The sequence below is a fragment of the Pelodiscus sinensis genome, chromosome 32 (genome assembly GCF_049634645.1).
Source record: "Pelodiscus sinensis isolate JC-2024 chromosome 32, ASM4963464v1, whole genome shotgun sequence".
Taxonomy (NCBI): Eukaryota; Metazoa; Chordata; order Testudines; family Trionychidae; genus Pelodiscus; species Pelodiscus sinensis.
This window is the reverse complement of record NC_134742.1, coordinates 5,571,432-5,583,744: the sequence shown is the minus strand read 5'-3', so window position 1 is coordinate 5,583,744 and position 12,313 is coordinate 5,571,432. Positions and strand designations below refer to the sequence as shown.

At 51.5% G+C, this 12,313-nt stretch overlaps 1 protein-coding gene across 7 annotated transcripts in view; it reads left to right on the top strand.

The window, feature by feature from the left end:
• Positions 1 to 8,708, top strand: part of LOC102455822 (C-type lectin domain family 2 member B-like) — a 28,402-nt gene extending 19,694 nt beyond the window's left edge. For 3 of the 7 annotated variants that reach the window (XM_075913444.1, XM_075913443.1, XM_075913442.1), the window contains 3 exons: positions 2,625 to 2,800; positions 4,151 to 4,254; positions 6,158 to 8,705. In XM_075913444.1, coding sequence (XP_075769559.1) covers positions 2,625 to 2,800; positions 4,151 to 4,254; positions 6,158 to 6,278 — 401 coding nt within the window. In that variant the 3' untranslated portion in view covers positions 6,279 to 8,705. Of the gene's footprint in view, positions 1 to 2,624; positions 2,801 to 4,150; positions 4,255 to 4,915; positions 4,981 to 6,157 lie in introns of all 7 variants that reach the window. The other 4 variants (XM_075913447.1, XM_075913445.1, XM_006130989.4 and 1 more) reach the window with 4 other exon arrangements.
• The last annotated feature ends 3,605 nt before the right edge of the window (positions 8,709 to 12,313 follow it).

The following is a 12,313-nucleotide window of genomic DNA, read 5'->3' as shown; positions in this document are numbered from 1 at the left end:
ATGAAGAGAAGTTAAAGTGACTGGGACTTTGTAGTTTAGAAAAGAGGAGACTGAGGCGGGATATGATAGAGGTCTATAAAATCATGAGTGGTGTGGAGAGGGCGAATAAAGAAAAGTTATTTATTAGTTCCCATAATAGAAGAACTAGAGGACACCAAATGAAGTTAATGGGTAGCAGGTTTAAAACTAATAAAAGAACGTTCTTCTTCACACAGCGTGTAGTCAACTTGTGGAACTCCTTGCCAGAGGAGGCTGTGAAGGCTAGGACTATAACAGAGTTTAAAGAGAAGCTAGATAATTTCATGGAGGTTAGGTCCATAAAAGGCTATTAGCCAGGGGATAGAATTGGTGTCCCTGGCCTCTGTTTGTCAGAGGCTGGAGAAGGATGGCAGGAGACAAATCGCTTGATCATTGTCTTTGGTCCATCCTCTCTGGGGCACCTGGTGCTGGCCACTGTCGGCAGACGGGATACTGGGCTAGATGGACCTTTGGTCTGACCCAGTACAGCCATTCTTATGTTCTTATGTTCTCTTGCCTTCAGGTGTCCATCTTCATGGCTGCTCGGGTGAGGGGATCAGTTTCCCTCCAAAACACATGGCCAATCCATCTCCAACACCTCCTGGCAATGTTAGTGCTCCTGTCTTCTTGACTGCACTTTATAACTAGATCTTGATTTGAAATTGTTCTGGGCCAAAAGACATGGAGGATTTTTCCGAGGAGGGCTGTATGGAATGGAGACAGTTTGGCTATGTCATACTTTCTCCCCCAGCGCCTTACGGGGTATGTATGAAATGGGAATTTGTGCCTCTGACAGCTGCAGCAGTTCCCTGGAACAAGTGATACAAATCACACACTGGGTGGCAGCAGTGAGCCTCTGTTGCACTGCCCACCTTGCTCAGGGCTGTAAGTTATGGTAAGAGGAAACTGAAGACCAAATTTGATAGTTTTACCCTTTAGGAGGATTTTTTGAACAAACAGGGGCTCTTGTACATTTCAAAGGAGGAATGTGGAAGTGCCTATCAACTAGTCAAGTAGTCGATGGAAATTCCATCGACTACTCGACTAGTAAAATAACATATATTTAACATCCCTACTCTGGCAAGGAGTTCCACAGGTTGTGCATTGCACGAGGGAAAACTTCCTTTTGTTTGTTTTAGACCTGCTACCTGTTCATTTCATTTGGTGACCCTAGTTCTTGTTATGGAATAAGTAAAAAACTTTTCATTCACTTTCTCCACACCTGTCATGATTTTATAGACCTCTATCATATCCCCCCTTAGACTCTTCTTTTCTAAGCTGAGAAGTCCCAGTCTTTTTAATCTCTCTTGGCAGCTGTTCCAAACCCCTAATAATTTTTTTGACCTTTTCTGAACCTTTTCCAATGCCAATATATCTTTTTTGAGATGAGACGACTACATCTGTACACAGTATTCAAGATGTGAGTATCCCATGGATTTATACAGAGGCAATAAGATGATATTGACATTATTCTCTATCCCTTTTTTATGATGCCTAACATGCACCAAAATAAAATATACACATTTAGCAGGTTGTAATTTTAAAAACCATATATCATATGCGGCATTTTGCCTAAAGCATCTTCAAGTTATGCATATTCATCAGCCAATTTTCATAAATCATTGAGGAGGCTGTGATACCAGCACCAATGCCTAAGGCTGAGAGGTTGGTCGGGTAGTGGCAGGTGTGTGGACTGGCTTAGTGACTTTTCCCCATAATTATCCTATTAACTTGCCTCTGATTCTTCATCTGCAACTCTGCCCTTTCCAGGGGCTCTGGGTGGCCCCACAGCAGTTCTCTGATGGCCCCGAAAGGATCATACTGCAGGCAGAGCAACTGGGCCTTTGTAGCTGAGGGGGGAAGAGTCTCTACACAAGTCACACCTGGCCACGGAGGGGGGGGGCACCAGTGTCAGAGGCTACCTTCCATTGCTGCAGTTCTGGCGCCTCCTTGTGGCCGATTGAAAGTTACTTCATCTGTTCAGCCTTGTGTGGTTTTGTGCCCCAGCTGCTCTCACTGTGTCCCTGCCCCCAGGCTTGGGTGATCCTTCCTGCCAGGCAAATGTCTCCTGCGAAGCATCTCCCTCACCCTGCGTCTGGCCGCGCTGGGAGCTCCGGGCAGCAGGCGCTCGGCCTGGCGAAGGGCAGGGAGTTTGTTCCCACCCTCCGCTCAGCCCCCTTCTGGGCACTCCAGTGCAGAGCAGGGGGCAGTGGCCCAGGTGAGCCACGTTCCTCGGGGAACCGGCCTGGCCAACCCTGCTGAACTCGCCTCTTACCCAGCGTCGCTCTCCTGCCTGCTGCCAGCCCTGACCACAGCCACTTCCCTCTGCCACCCCCTTGCCCTGCCCACCCCCTGCTCTGACCCGCAGCCTGGCCCAGTTCTCTGACAAACAGCAGCTGCATCCTTATTGAATGTGAACCAAGACAGTGGTCCAGCGACACCAGGGACAGGTAACCCCCCTCGGGGGCTGGATTCCCAGCGTCCCCCTGGCTCCTTCACTCCCTCTCAGCCCCTTTCGGGTGCAGAGGAGTCTCAGCTGTCTTAGGAGTTCTCTGCCCACTCTCAGGCAGGTTCCCCCTTACCCAGGTGTTCCTGTCTCATTTCAGCGTCGTTACCTGGGCGCTCGCCACGTGTGCCGGGCCCCGCGTGCCCGGACGACTGGGTCGGGTACCGAGGGAAATGCTACCATTTTTCCGAGGCTGAAAGGAATTGGACCGACAGCCGGAGCAACTGCTCTGCCCTGGGGGCCTCTCTGGCTCGTATTGACACCCTGAAGGAAATGGTGAGACTCTCTCATTGCACTGGCCTGGGCTCAGCGGCTGCAGGAGCAGGGCCCGGGCTTTGCCCTGTGGCTGTGGAGCAGCTGGGAGCCCAGAGCCAATGGACTTTCCAGCCCTGCATGTCTGGCCTGGCTGGGCTCAGGGCTCCTTTGGTGTCAGGTGTGACCACTCGCTCCAGTGTGGAATCGCTCCTTCTTGGCCCTCTTCATAGAAGACCATCCCTCTCCAGGGCTGGGCTGGTTCAGGTGTCTGGTGTACTTCATGAGGCGGAAAGGGGATGAAATCCCAGCTCAACTTGAAGAGCCAGAGCTCCGTCCTGGATAGGAGAAAGGGCAGCCAGCTGATAGTGGGGGATGGGATGAGAGAGTTTTTTCTCAGTCTTGGCCCCTCCCAGCATCCCCTGGGCTGATCATCTCTCTCCTTCCCCGGGGAGGGCTGGAGGGAGCCCAATTGCTCTGTCAGGCGAGGGTTTCACACAGAGCCTGGCCCGGCATGGGGGGCAAGCGGTGGGAACTTGGACCCGGCAGCTCCCAAGCGCTGCCCCAGCCCTCGGGAAGTTGGGGTGGAGGGAGCTGGGTTTGGTGGAGAGGGTTAATACTGAATTACCCAGAGCTGGGCAGGGGGAGGGGCAAATCTCCAGCCACCCCCTGAGAACATTCAGACCCCTCTGTGCACCCCTGGGATTCCCACCCCAGCGCTGGGGAGCAGCAGGGTCGGGCTGTAGCCCTTTATTGAATTTAATGTTAATTGTGCTGCCTTGGGCTTATCTTTGGTGGTTACAGTCTCAATTTATCTTTATTTGCTCTGGATTTAGAGCCCATAGGAACTGGTCTGTGTCCCCTAGAAACACAAGGGACACACATTCTATAGACTGTTCACATGGACACTGTTGTGCAGCCTGTGTCTTGTGGCTAAGGCACATGTTAGAAACAATATTTGTGTTTACATGATTTTATCATTTAAATTTAGCCTTCCTGGCTGTACTTGCACTGTTACTACCTGTCGGCACCTCTTTCCCCCTAAGCTTTCGGGTTATTTCTCACTCAGTGTCTTAAATCATCATTTCTTGTCCTACAATAGCCAAGCTAAATTCTTGCAGGCTTCAGGCTACAGGTTCTTGCATTTCAGCTTATCTACTTATGTCTGCTCCTTAGTTCCCCGAAATACTGAGCCATGGTATCCCTTTGTAATCCTACAAATCAACTCTAATTAACCTAATCCTTTAACTTTTATAATCCTACAAGTCAGCACTAATTAACATACACTTGTATATATGTTATAACATTGATCAGTCGTAACCTCACACAATACTAAACAGGGCTCTGACACCCCCACTACTTCTGCTGTTCTAGGCTTTTATGCTGCGTTACAGTGGCAGCTCTGACTACTGGATCGGACTCTGCAGGGCCCCGGGGCAGCCCTGGAAATGGACCAATGGCACTGAATTCAACAGCCTGTGAGTCTTTTCCTCCCCTCTGTGAGCTCCCTGAGCATTGAGATCCTGGTGTCAGAGATCCCAAATTCAGCCTGACACCCCCTTCCATCAGTGCTATGGAACAGCCAGAGAGTGCTCAGGTTCTTGTATGCTCGGTGTATTAGTGATGGGTGAAGCCTTCAGATCTGTGTAGATCAGGGTTACAAACTTCACTTCAGCAGCCTCCTTCTGACAATAAAAACCACCACACTGCCCTTTAGAGGGGGAACCAAAGCCCAGGGGCGGCCCGTGAGCCTGGGCGAGCGAGGCAGCTGCCTAGGGCGCCGCTGGCTCGGGCGCCCAATGGTGACGTCATGGCCATTGACGGCTATCCAGGCAGGGGGCGCCGATTGCGCCACCCCGCCTAGGGCGCCAGCTGCTGCAGCTGGCCTCGGGCTGCTCCTGCCAAAACACTGTGGCATGCAGGGGAAAACATGCTCCGTTTTCCTTAGATATAAATGTTAAGAGAAGGTTCTTTTTCATGTGTCGTTTGCTACATTTGGGTTCAGGGATTTAGCTGAAAGCGGTGAACAGGGGGAGGGAGCAGGGAGAGGAATGATGTCCCTGGCCTCTGTTTGACTGGAAATGAGTGAAAGGGCAGGGCTCACTTGAGAATTCCCTGTTTCTGTTCTCTCCCTCTGAGGCACCTGGCACTGGCCACTGTGGGCAGACAGGGTACTGGGCTGGCTGGACCTTTGATCTAACTGGGTATGGCTGTCCTTATGCTCTCTTATGTTCTGCCACCCCATGGGGTCCATACCAGAAGAAGGCATCTGAATGCACCATTGTCATGCTATCAGAAATCCGCTGGGGTGATTCTGGTGGGGGCTAAGTTGGCCCATCTCTGGGACAGATCATGACCCATCTGGAGCCAGAGATGAATGGTGTGAGGGGAGACCCAGCCTGCCCAGAGTAGTGCTAGTCCTTCGTACAGCCCAGCACCTGGCTACTGAATAAGGAGAGTGGGAGGGTTTGCTTATGGGCCTTGATCCCACCCTGTAACCAGGTGGGAAGTGCTGGCCTGCAGCTCTGATGGAGAAACTCTTTGTGGGTATGTCTACACTACCACCCTAGTTCGAACTAGGGTGGTTAATGTAGGCAACCGGAGTTGCAAATGAAGCCCGGGATTTGAATTTCCCGGGCTTCATTTGCATGTTGCCGGGCGCCGCCATTTTTAAATGCCGGCTAGTTCAGACTCCATGCCCGCGGCTACACGCGGCACAGACTAGGTAGTTCGGACTAGGCTTCCTATTCCGAACTACCGTTACTCCTCGTGGAACGCGTGTAGCCGCGGGCACAGAGTCCGAACTAGCCGGCATTTAAAAATGGTGGCGCCCGGCAACATGCAAATGAAGCCCGGGAAATTCAAATCCCGGGCTTCATTTGCAACTCCGGTTGCCTACAGTAACCACCCTAGTTTGAACTAGGGTGGTAGTGTAGGCATACCCTGTGAGTGGCTGGGTCACACCATGGCCTCTGGGTCTGGGCTCCTGCTTCTGTGCCTGGGGAGCCCTGGCCCCAGCTCTTCTGTGAGGCGTCACTGCTGCTCCTCACCATGTCCCGCTCCCCTGGAACCCGCACCTGAGGCAGTTTGGGGGATGGGGTCAGCCCTGGAGGGGCCTGTCCAAACCCAGTTGTGTGGGCAGAGCAGGAACTGGGATGAGAATATCCTCCCATTATCAATGCTCCATGGAGGCCAGTTCATCTGAGACCCTTGCCTTTAGCTGGAGTGGGGGGAGGGGACTGGGAGAGGGCCCTGGGGCTGGTATGGGAAGGGGAACTGAGGGGCTGGGAATGCAGCAGCTCCGTGCAGTGCGTGAGTGTTGCCCCCTGTCTGTGACCAATGGGAAATGCCCAGCTCCTTTTTGTGGCTTCTGTCTTGCAGGTTTCTAATAGCAGGAGAGGGTGACTGCGCGTATCTTGATGGGAACAGAATCAACAGCCTGCAATGCACCAGTGAGAGACGCTGGATCTGCAACAAACCTGATGTGCTTACAGAGGCATAGGAGGCTGCAGTGAAAGGGGGCAGAGAAATAACAAGAATATTATCAAAATTAGCCCGAGAAGCCAGACTGTTACCTGTGAAACTGCTCCAACCCAGCGTCAGATATGTTTTGCTTCTAAGAAGCACACCATGTTTATTGAAAGTACAGTATGAAAAGCAGCATATGCATTTACCTACGGGCCAAGAAAGATTGCGCATGAGTGAGGAGGTGGGCTTGGTTGATTGTGATTCGGGGCTTCTCTGAGGCTTGACTTTCAGGACCGAATCCAGGGTCCCATGGCAAAAGCCCCCCATCATGTCTGTAAGTTGTCATTGGAGTCTCTAGGTGTTCAGTATCATGCAACCATCATTCACCCTTGAATGGTGTTAAGCTCAGGATTTTCAACAGTTCTCCATTGATGCCCCTTGTCAGGCTACCTATCATCATCTCTTGTTTGTGTCTCACTGTTTCCAGGGTTCATCAACTCTGCAAATTCAATTCTAGCCTCAAGTATGAAGAAGGCTTCCTAATTGTCATCTTGGACATTTGTCATGGCTTAATTCTCCAACTTGGCACTTCAAGTGTGGATATGGGGGCTGGGTAGCAGAATAAACTCTGTAAGTACCTGTCTCCGTAACTCCCAGAGACAAACTTGTCCAGTCTCAGTTTCCCTGAGACCCAAAAGAATGACAGTTGGTTTGCTGCCCCCATCAAGTATAAGTAAAAAAATATAACATATGCCCTTTTCCAAGGAAGAGGTCACTTGAATCTGCCTCCCTGAGGCAAAGCTCTCCCCCCACTCCCCATCCCAACCTTTGTTTTCCTAACACCAAGCAAAATGATCAGAGGGAATCCAAAGAGAACAATGGGGAACGCATGGTCATAGCTATTCTTGAGCATACACAATAGCATAACACTCCTTCGCTGCAACAGCCCAATGGCTTTCTTTCAGGCTGTGTCTACACTACACAATTCTTCCAGAAAAAGCTACACAAATTGCAAGCTGCAATTTGTGTAGCTTTTTCCACTTTTTTTTTTTTTTTGGCAGAGGCATGACATGAGTAAGGGTATGTCTACACTACAGCGCTAATTCGAACTAACTTAGCTAATTCGAACTAAGCTAATTCGAACTAACGGATCCAGACTAAAAAACTAGTTCGAATTAGCGTTTTGCTAATTCGAACTAGCATGTCCACATAGCGTGGACCCTGAACCGGGGTTAAGGATGGCCGGAAGCAGTGCCGGCAGGGCATCAGAGGAGGACTTAGAGCGTGGAGCTGCTGTCTCAGGCTAGCCGAGGGCTGTGCTTAAAGGGACCCGACCCCCACCCCGGACAGACAGTTCTCAGGGGTGCCCCGCTTGCAAAGCAGTCCTGGCTTGGAGTGCCCGGACTGCCCACACTGGGCACATCACAGCACTCGGCCATCAGACCGGCTGCACTTGCCGCAGGCTGCCATCTGGGGAGAGGGGGCAATTGGGGGGCTGCAGGAGAGCTTCCACCCCCAGAAGCCCGCAGAGCCAGCCCAGTCCTCCCCATCGGGGGCTCGTACCCCATTCCTCCCTCACCTCCTTCCACTTAACCCTCCGTAGCCCCCCTTCCTGATGTACAAAATAAAGGACAATTGTGTTCAAAAATAGAATCTCTCTTTATTGAACAAAACTGGGGGAGACTGGGAAAAGGAGGTGGGAGAGGGGAAGAGAGCGGCTGGGAGAGGGGAGGGCAACTAAAATGATCAGGGGTTTGGAACAGGTCCCATATGAAGAGAGGCTAAAGAGACTGGGACTTTTCAGCTTAGAAAAGAGGAGATGGAGGGGGGATATGATAGAGGTCTATAAAAGCATGAGTGGGGTGGAGAGGGTGCAAACAGAAAAGTTCTTCATTAGTTCCCATAATAGAAGGACTAGAGGACACCAAAGGAAAGGAATGGGTAGCAGGCTTCAAACTAATAAGAGAAAGTTCTTCACAAAGCAAATAGTCAACCTGTGGAACTCCTTGCTGCAGGAGGCTGTGAAGGCTAGAACGAGAACAGAGTTTAAAGAGAAGTGAGATCAATTCATGGAGGTTGGGTCCATGGAGTGGTATTAGCCAGGGGGTAGAAATGGTATCCCTGCCCGAAGTTTGTGGAAGGCTGGAGAGGGATGGCACGAGACAAATGGCTTGGTCACTGTCTTTGGTCCATCCCCTCCAGGGTCCCTAGGGTTGGCCGCTGTCGGCAGACAGGCTACTGGGCTAGATGGACCTTTGGTCTGACCCAGGATGACCATGGTAAGCTCAGGGCTCAGGGTCGGGGGTCTCAGTGGACCACCTTGATTTTCATGCACACCTGCTCCTGGGTGGCCAGGCTGGCAGCTCTCCTGCCCTAGACAGCCGCTTTTCTGTGCCTAGTGCGGAGGTTGTGGATGAGGTCCAGGATGTCTGCACAAGACCAGGCGGGCACCCGCCTCTTGCGGTCCTGGGCAAGCTCCCGGGAAGAGGGGGAGGGCTGAGGGGCATCGGGTGGCTGGCTTGAGCCGTGCCAGGTGCAGGGTCTGCTGGCTGGGTGCTGGCAGGCTTGCACCTGGCACGAGCATCGTAGCCAGCCCGTGCCCCTTTAAGGGGTCCCTGGCCGGGAGGGGGGCAGACGAGTTTCCCTGGTGTTGGCCAGAGTGGCCACCAGGGAAACCTGGGGAGGGCTAGCCTCCCACTAGTTCGAATTAAGGGGCTACACACCCCTTAATTCGAACTAGTAAGTTCGAACTAGGGTTAGTCCTCGTAGAATGAGGTTTACCTAGTTCGAACTAAGCGCTCCGCTAGTTCGAATTAAGTTCCAACTAGCGGAGCGCTAGTGTAGCGCCTATCAAAGTTAATTCGAACTAACGTCTGTTAGTTTGAATTAACTTTGTAGTGTAGACATACCCATAGATGTTTGGGCAAGTGGCAGCATTCAGCATACAGTAGTCCATGCAAAAGCAGATTTCTCCATCTGCTTTGGGAATTAGGGCTACCAGAGAAGCACATATTCTCCGAAGGGCGAATTACACCCATCTCTACCATGTCCTTGATCTCCCTCTGGGTATGTCTACACTACCCCCCTAGTTCGAACTAGGGGGGTAATGTATGCATACCGAACTTGCTAATGAAGCCCGGGATTTGAATTTCCCGGGCTTCATTAGCATAAAGCCGGCGCCGCCATTTTTAAAAGCTGGCTAGTGCGAACTCCGTGCCGCGCGGCTACACGCGGCACGGACTATATAGTTCGGATTAGGCTTCTAATCCGAACTATCTGTACGCCTCGTGGAACTATCTAGTCCATGCCGCGTGTAGCCGCGCGGCACGGGGTTCGCACTAGCCGGCTTTTAAAAATGGCGGCGCCGGCTTTATGCTAATGAAGCCCGGGAAATTCAAATCCCGGGCTTCATTAGCAAGTTCGGTATGCATACATTACCCCCCTAGTTCGAACTAGGGGGGTAGTGTAGACATACCCTCTGTATAGTTGCATTGGCCCTTTGAGGCTGTGCTGCAGGGGGCGGGGTTAACTGGTTCCATTGGTGCTTTTCGGGCTAAATAGCCAGGAAGTGATTAAGGATGTGTTGCTGCGAGCCTGGCTGCACTTTCTGTGGTCTGCCATCCGGGAGGTCCATTGGAGGGCTGTCAGTATTCAGGAGGCCCTGTGGGAGAGCTTCCACTGTGAGGAGCACTAAGAGCCTCCCTGGTCTGCCCCACTGGGGGCTTGTGCCTCATGTCCCTGCACTTCCTCCTCCTTTCCCCCCCCCCCCCCCGATGTCAAATAAAATACACGTATTGTCATGAACACAAACTCTCTTTATTTAACAAAACGAGGGGGGGGGAATGAAACTGGTGAGACTGGGGAAAGGAGGCGGGAGAAGAGAGGGTGGGAGAGGGGAGGGGGAAGCTTGGGAGGAGGGAGCTGGAAGGGGGAAGAAGGGAGAGGGGAAGCTCAGGGCTCAGGGTTGGGGGTCTCATCGGACCAATTTGATTTTCACTCGCACCTGCTCCTGGGTTTGCATGTGGCCTGTAGTGGCCAGGCTGGCAGCTATCCTGCCATAGACGGCCGTGTTCTTCTGTCTAGTGCGGAGATCATGGATGTTGGGGGCAACTCCCCCAAACCTGAATAAGATCCGTGATCTCCACCCTGGACGAGGAAGGCACCCACCTTCTCCGGGCCCTGGCAGGCTCCTGGGAGTTAGCAAACTGCTCCTGGGGAGCAGTGGAGGGCTGGCTGCCAGTGACTTGCTGGCTCATGTTTTGGGGCCACTGGGTCGGGGGCAGTGACTGCTGGCTCTGGGCTGGCAGGCTTGGAGCTGGCACAGGCATTGTGGCTAGAGTCTGGGGACGGGGCGGGGGGGGAGGAAGGGAGATTGGCCACCAGGGCACCCTGGGAAGGCTGGAGGCCCCCTATTTCAAAATAAGTGTCTACACAGCACTTATTTCAAAATAGCTATTTTGAATTTGGCATTATTCCTCATGGAATGAGATTTACAAAATTCAAAATAAGTGCTCTGCTATTTCAAATTAATTTGGTTTGGCTGTGCAGATGGTAGGAAAGTTATTTTGAAATAACTTTGCTGTGTAGACATACCCTTCAAGGCTGTGTCTACACTGGGCCACTTATTCCGGAAAAACAGCCGCTTTTCCGGAATAAGCTGCGAGCTGTCTACTCTGGCCCCTTGAATTTCCGGAAAAGCAATGACGATCTACTGTAAAATTATGCTGCTCCCGCTCGGGCAAAAGTCCTTTTTCTGGAAAACTGTTCCGGAAAAGGGCCAGTGTAGACAGCCCAGTAGTCTTTTCTGGAAAAAAGCCCCAATCGCGAAAATGACGATCGGGGCTTTTTTCCGGAAAAGCGCGTCTACATTGGCCATGGACTTTTCCCGGAAATACTTATAATGGAAAAATGTTCTGTTTTAAGCATTTCCGGAAAAGGGTGCCAGTGTAGACATAGCCAAACTGTTTTAAACCTGGTTTGAACCTGTTGTAAGGCCTGAGAAGGGAATGTGAGGAGGTAGGTAATGACTGGAGGAGATTTGGTGCAAAGGCATGACCTGTATATGCATGCAACTGTAAGTGGTCAGTGGGAAAGGAGTGATTACCATGTAAGACAGTGCAAAAGACATTACCTTTTGTTTGAGAAGTTGCAAAAACTTTTCCTGAGAGTATCCTAGAGATTTTTGCCCTGGAATGCATTCCTGAATAAAGCTGGTTGCTTGAGAAGGGTATCTGGAATTGATTTGATAGGGGTTTTGGCCCCCATCTAAACCCTCGGATTAAAATTCTCCATCAATTCCCAAGAGCCGCTACTAGAGGACACCAGACTCTGCTAAACCCTGTCCTAAAGCACATAGCACCCAGCGGAAAGGCTTTTTCTACAGCCCTGTGACCTCCCCATCCCATTCCACATGTGATGACATGTTGTAGGCCACTCCATCAGACGTTTCCCCCTTTAAATGACCTTTTATCACCTTATAGCCGCTGGGTGCAACTTGCATGCAAATCCCTGCCCGGGCCTTGCTGTTTCAATGCAAACTCCCAGATTCTAGCAGCCTCAGTCTCTCCCCAGCCACAGACCTGCCCGGCCCTGCTCGCTGGGGAGTTTCCTTCAGTGCTTGGGCATGAGAATGGAATCTCTGCTGCTTTTCCTTGCCCTGTCCTCTCCCAGGTGTGGCTGGTCTAGTGACAGTGAAGCCTAGAGAGACCCTCACATTGACTTGTGCTGGCTTGAGTATATCCATCGCTGACCGCAGCTATGCATGGAACTGGGTCTGGCGGGGTCCTGGGAAAGGGCTGGAGTGGATGGATACATGTACCCATATAATGGAAATACACACTGCACCCCATCTTTCCAAGGCTGAGTCACCATATCTGGGCGCAAAAAGGGAGAACACCATGATTAACTGGTTGGGTGGCTACCCCTCTTTGCTCCAGCTAGAGCCAGATCATAGTGAAGCTGTCCCTGCTGTGTTCCAGCTCCAGCAGGCCATACTAACAAACGTGCACAAATAAATAATTTAAATTTTAAATCCAAACAGCTGTAAACGCTGTGTATTGTGCATCTCAG